The sequence below is a fragment of the Galeopterus variegatus genome, unplaced genomic scaffold (assembly GCF_000696425.1).
Source record: "Galeopterus variegatus unplaced genomic scaffold, G_variegatus-3.0.2 Scaffold6648, whole genome shotgun sequence".
NCBI classification, from domain to species: domain Eukaryota; kingdom Metazoa; phylum Chordata; class Mammalia; order Dermoptera; family Cynocephalidae; genus Galeopterus; species Galeopterus variegatus.
In genome coordinates, this window is record NW_007732759.1 from 12,611 (window position 1) to 17,131 (window position 4,521).

General features: G+C 54.0%; 1 protein-coding gene across 1 annotated transcript in view; it reads left to right on the forward strand.

The window, feature by feature from the left end:
- Positions 1–389: 389 nt before the first annotated feature.
- The window catches only part of LOC103606520 (serine protease 40-like), a gene marked incomplete at its 5' end in the record, with an annotated part of 7,282 nt that continues 3,150 nt past the window's right edge, over positions 390–4,521 (forward strand). The window contains 3 exons of the mRNA XM_008591106.1: positions 390–600; positions 2,456–2,730; positions 3,761–3,933. Coding sequence (XP_008589328.1) covers positions 390–600; positions 2,456–2,730; positions 3,761–3,933 — 659 coding nt within the window. The remainder of the gene's footprint in view (positions 601–2,455; positions 2,731–3,760; positions 3,934–4,521) is intronic.

Genomic DNA, 4,521 nt, shown 5'->3' on the forward strand with positions numbered 1-4,521 from the left:
GGTGGGCTGAGCAGGAGGGCACGATCCCTTCAGCCCCGAGGCCCTGAGCAGTGACATCCCTTCTGCAAGCCCTCGGGGTCTAGATCTTCAAACAGGGCTGTGCTCCTTACGTGACATAAGGTCTGGGAGGAGCCCAGCGCCCACCTTCCAGCCTGGACCTCTGCCCCATGGTGCCATCTCCCCTGAAAGGCGGCCCCGAGCTAATGTGCCTCCCCTCCCGCCATCCAGGTGATGTCTTCTCACTTCATCCTGGGCCTTGCCTATTTCCCACCTGTGAATTGAGAGGAGAGGTCATGGTGGCCCCTTCCTCTTACTGATGGTGACATTTGGGGGCACCGAGGGCTGGCGTCCTTAATGCAGGTACCTCATGGCTGTATTATCTTCCACAGTATGTGGAAAGAACTCAATCACAAAGGAAGAACTCCAGGGAGCAAGACCCGTGGTCCCGGATATACCTGGTGTGCGGATCCTCGCTGGCAATAAGGCAGCGCCGGGGCGGTGGCCATGGCAGGCCGCCCTGCTCATGCACGGCAGGCTCATCTGCGGAGCTGCACTCATCGACAGCAACTGGGCAGCCTCTGCAGCCCACTGCTTCCAAAGGTGTGTCTTCCCTCCTAGGAGCCCCCAGCTGCTGGGAAGGAAGGGAAGGGACACTTGCAGGAGGGAAGCCTGAGGCGGTCAGGAGAGAAGGGGTGACAGTCGCCCCAGCCTCTGTGTCTAGCCTTTGTTCTGGGATAGTTTGCTGCCTGCGGGTGTCCCGGTGCGAGCTGTTGCCCCTGCTTTGACCCGGCAGTCCCCTCCACTTGCAATACCATCCCCGCTCATCACCCGGCTGATCTCCTGACCGTCTGTGACACATCTCCCAGGCCTCGTACCCATTTCTCACTCTGGGGATGCCCCATTCCCACCCCAACCCCCTACTTTGGTAAACCTACCAAGATGGTATGATTGTCTCAGTTACGTGCATATTACTTTTAAATAGCTAAATTAATATTCACTCTAGCTGTGATTATCAGTAAATGCTGGAAACAGATTTTAGTTCCAAAGTGACAGCTTCCAGTCCACTCTTTATCTTCCATAAGTTTTAGGAAACAAAATCCTGTCCCTACTCAGGGTGGACTTTGGTTTCTGTGTCTTGCCCAGTTCCAGACCATCCCATGAGATCTTGGCGGGTCTCAGTTTCCTCCTGTGTAAATGGTAGTGAGTGTGTAGTGTCCCTGGCCACACACTTGGCACAGGCTTCAGGCATTAAGTCAGAGTGACAGTCCCAGGGCCCCACTTCCCAGGGCCAGTGGAGTGATGGTCAGGGCCCGTGTAGACAGGCTTCTGCCCCCTCCAGCTCTCCACAGGCCGTCCAGGGCACACCTGCTGAGGCTCCTCTGGGTGCTAGCCGTCCACACACTCTGGCACATTCCTCTCTGGAGGTGTCCCGAGACTCTGTGTCTAACTAGCACCAGTGTCTTTTTGTTACTTCCATAGGATTATGGGCCTACAAAGACACCACTGCCCCCCAGGCCAGAGCTAGGGATGAAGCAAATGGCCTCTGTCCTGGGAGATGTGAGGCAGATCGGGTCCCTCCTCAGGTGTATCCCGGCTCACGGTGCCACAGGGAGTGGAGAGGACACCTCACTCCAAGCCAGGAAGCCAGAGCTGTGGGCGTAGCTGTCCTTGAGTCTTCACTTGGGTTTCCCTCATTTCTTCAGCCCCCATCAGTGCAGGCCTCATGTGAGGCCTTCTGTGGGGCCCACCTCGAAGCTTCTCGTCCTATCAGGAACTACCTCGGTAGACCCTGGGGACGTGTCAGGGGAGATGCCACGGGTCCAACCAGAGAAGGGGCTTGGAGGTGGAGGGGCCTTGGGGGAGAAGGATTCGGGTGTGTGGAGTGTGAGAAGGGACAGCAGAGGCAGGACATGTGGGCTGGAAAGTCACTCATGTTCTAGAAACAAGGAGAACCTAGAAACAAGGAGAAGTTCTTTTCCATATACTCCCCCATTTGCTCCACAAATAGTTGAGTGCCTGTCACCAGGTGGGGTCCAGCCTCTGGAGAAGGCAGTGTGTGAGGCCTGGGGAGGAGGAGCCTGGATCATGCTGGCCTGGGAAATGGGGCCTTTGAGAATCACTCCAGGCCATGGGGCCTTGCGAGGGGTCTGCTCAGAGCTGAGAATGAGCCAAGTGTCTTCTCTAAAATGAAGGGGTGCAGTTTGATGTGCCCCCAACGTTTCTGTCCAGCACTAACATTCTCTGCTCCTTTGATTCTAGGGCATACCGGGAAAGCCATCAGAAACCTTCAAAGGATAAATATCCTAAGGCTGTAGGTAGCCATCAAACCCATCTCAAGAGAAGGACTGTTCAATATTAGGAAAGGAGGAGAGAGAAACCCCCGGAATGATAGGGGCCGGGGGGTCTAGTTGCCTACGGTGCCGGCCCAGCATTCAGAGGATCCTCCCCCCAACAGGTCCTCTCACCCATCTGACTTCCGGATCCTGCTAGGGTACAACCAGCTGAGCAATCCCTCTGGGCACAGCCGGCAGATGACAGTGAACAAGATCATCGTCCACCCAGAATACAACCAGCATCACAACATGGGGAGTGACATCACCCTGCTACAAATGCACCTGCCTGTGGAATTCAATGCCCATATCCGCCCTGCATGCATCCCAGAGCCCACCATCTCGCTGCCCACTAAACTCAACTGCTGGATAAGCGGCTGGGGAATGCTCACCGAGCAAAGTGAGTGCAGGGCAGGGCAGGCGAAGAGCCGAGGAGGTGGTAGACCACGGTGGGGACCTCCCAGTCCTTCCAAAGCTTCACGGTTCCCTCCATCTGTGGTTCAAAAAGTCGCGCATCTCTAAATTGAGGAGTCAGGGACTTGGGCTCATGGACTCTGAGCCATTCAGTATTCCACGGTTCTGATCACTGCTGGTCCCACCCCGATTCCAAGGTCCTACCTGTGTTGACTCCCTCCAGAGCCTCACCAAACACCCCTCGAGCTTCCAGGGCATGGGAGGTGCTGGGCACCAGGGAGGAAATAAGGGCAGTCCTGCCCCCTGGCCTGGGACTAGTTGGGGAGCTCAAGAACTCTGACCTCTGAACCTCACTGCTTACCCCTCAAGTAAGACTTGACCGTTCTCTCAGCTTGCTGGGCTTTTGCACATTTTTGATTGACAGAGGAGAAATGTTGGGCAAAGATTTTTGCACCAGGGTGAATGCTTTTGATTGAGGAAAATATAACGGTAGTGAGAAAATGTAGAATATAAATTGGGCATGATTTGTAGGGTCATGATCTGGCAGAGTATCTCAGTGGAGGCACTTGGGGCAGGACTTTCACTGACGTGCAGGCCAGCATCCCTGCTCCTGGTCGCTAAGTGTCAGTCACACTGACCTAGTCCTTAGAGCAGCCGACTCTCCAACATTTCCAAAGACACCCTCCTGAGATGGACTTTCGCTCTCTAAGAACCACAACCAGGGCAAGGTGGATTTTCCAAGATGGGTCGGAGGGTAGAAGTTTAGAGCAGCAGGGGAGGGTACCCTTCGCTTCAGCCCATTTGCTGCCACACTGGTCTCCCTGCTGCTCCTTCCCACCGTGGGCCTTCACCTTTGCTCCCCAGAAGACCTTCCCCTGGTCTTTGTATGTCCTCTGAGAGGCCTCCCCACCACTGCCAGCTAGAATGGTCACCCTCTGTCAACAGGCAGGCCTGGGAGGGAGTGGGCTTCTCTCCAGTGTGTGTCCCCCATCTGACCCATCTGACCTCTTCCACAGAGTTCCTGCCTGAGCCCTTACAACTGCAAGAGGCAGAGGTCACCCTCGTAACAAACAACTACTGTAAAATCTTCTACCCAACACCCCCAGGCCCCCCCAGGCGCGATGTATATGGCATATATGATGATATGGTGTGTGCTGGTGACCTCTTCACGGGGAAGTCCATCTGCCGAGTAAGTGGGACCGGCTGTCTGTCCAGCCGGAACTCAGCTGCCTCTCTCCTCCTGTGCCGTCTGTGTCCTCCTCCTCTCTATCTTCTCTGGACCCTGCCCCCACCCAGATTCCTCTTCCCAAGCCTACCCCAACCTGAGGTGTCAAAGCCAGAAGGACAGAAGCCCCTAAAGAGCACCAGTCCATCCCATCCATTTCCTTTTTATTAAAAAAAAAATTGTTGAAGCAGAGCTTACACAGAAAAGGGCATAATTTGATGAACTTTTAGAGACTGTCACATTCATGTATTTAGCACCCAAAGAGTCCTACTCATGCTTCCTTCCTGTCCCCAGCTGTCCTGGAATAGCCCTATATCTGGCTTCTAAAGCACCGTGGCTTCATGTCGGTGCTTTATCTGAATGAAATCATACAGGATGTAGACTTTTGCCTGGTCTCTTTCGGTCAATATTATCTTCATGACATTTATTAATGTACTGTATAGTTTGTATTGTTCATTCTTATGGCTGTATTCCACTGTGGGGATACACTACAATTTTAGTTATCCATTCTCTGTTGGTGGCATTTGGGCAGTTACCATTTTAGACTGTTGC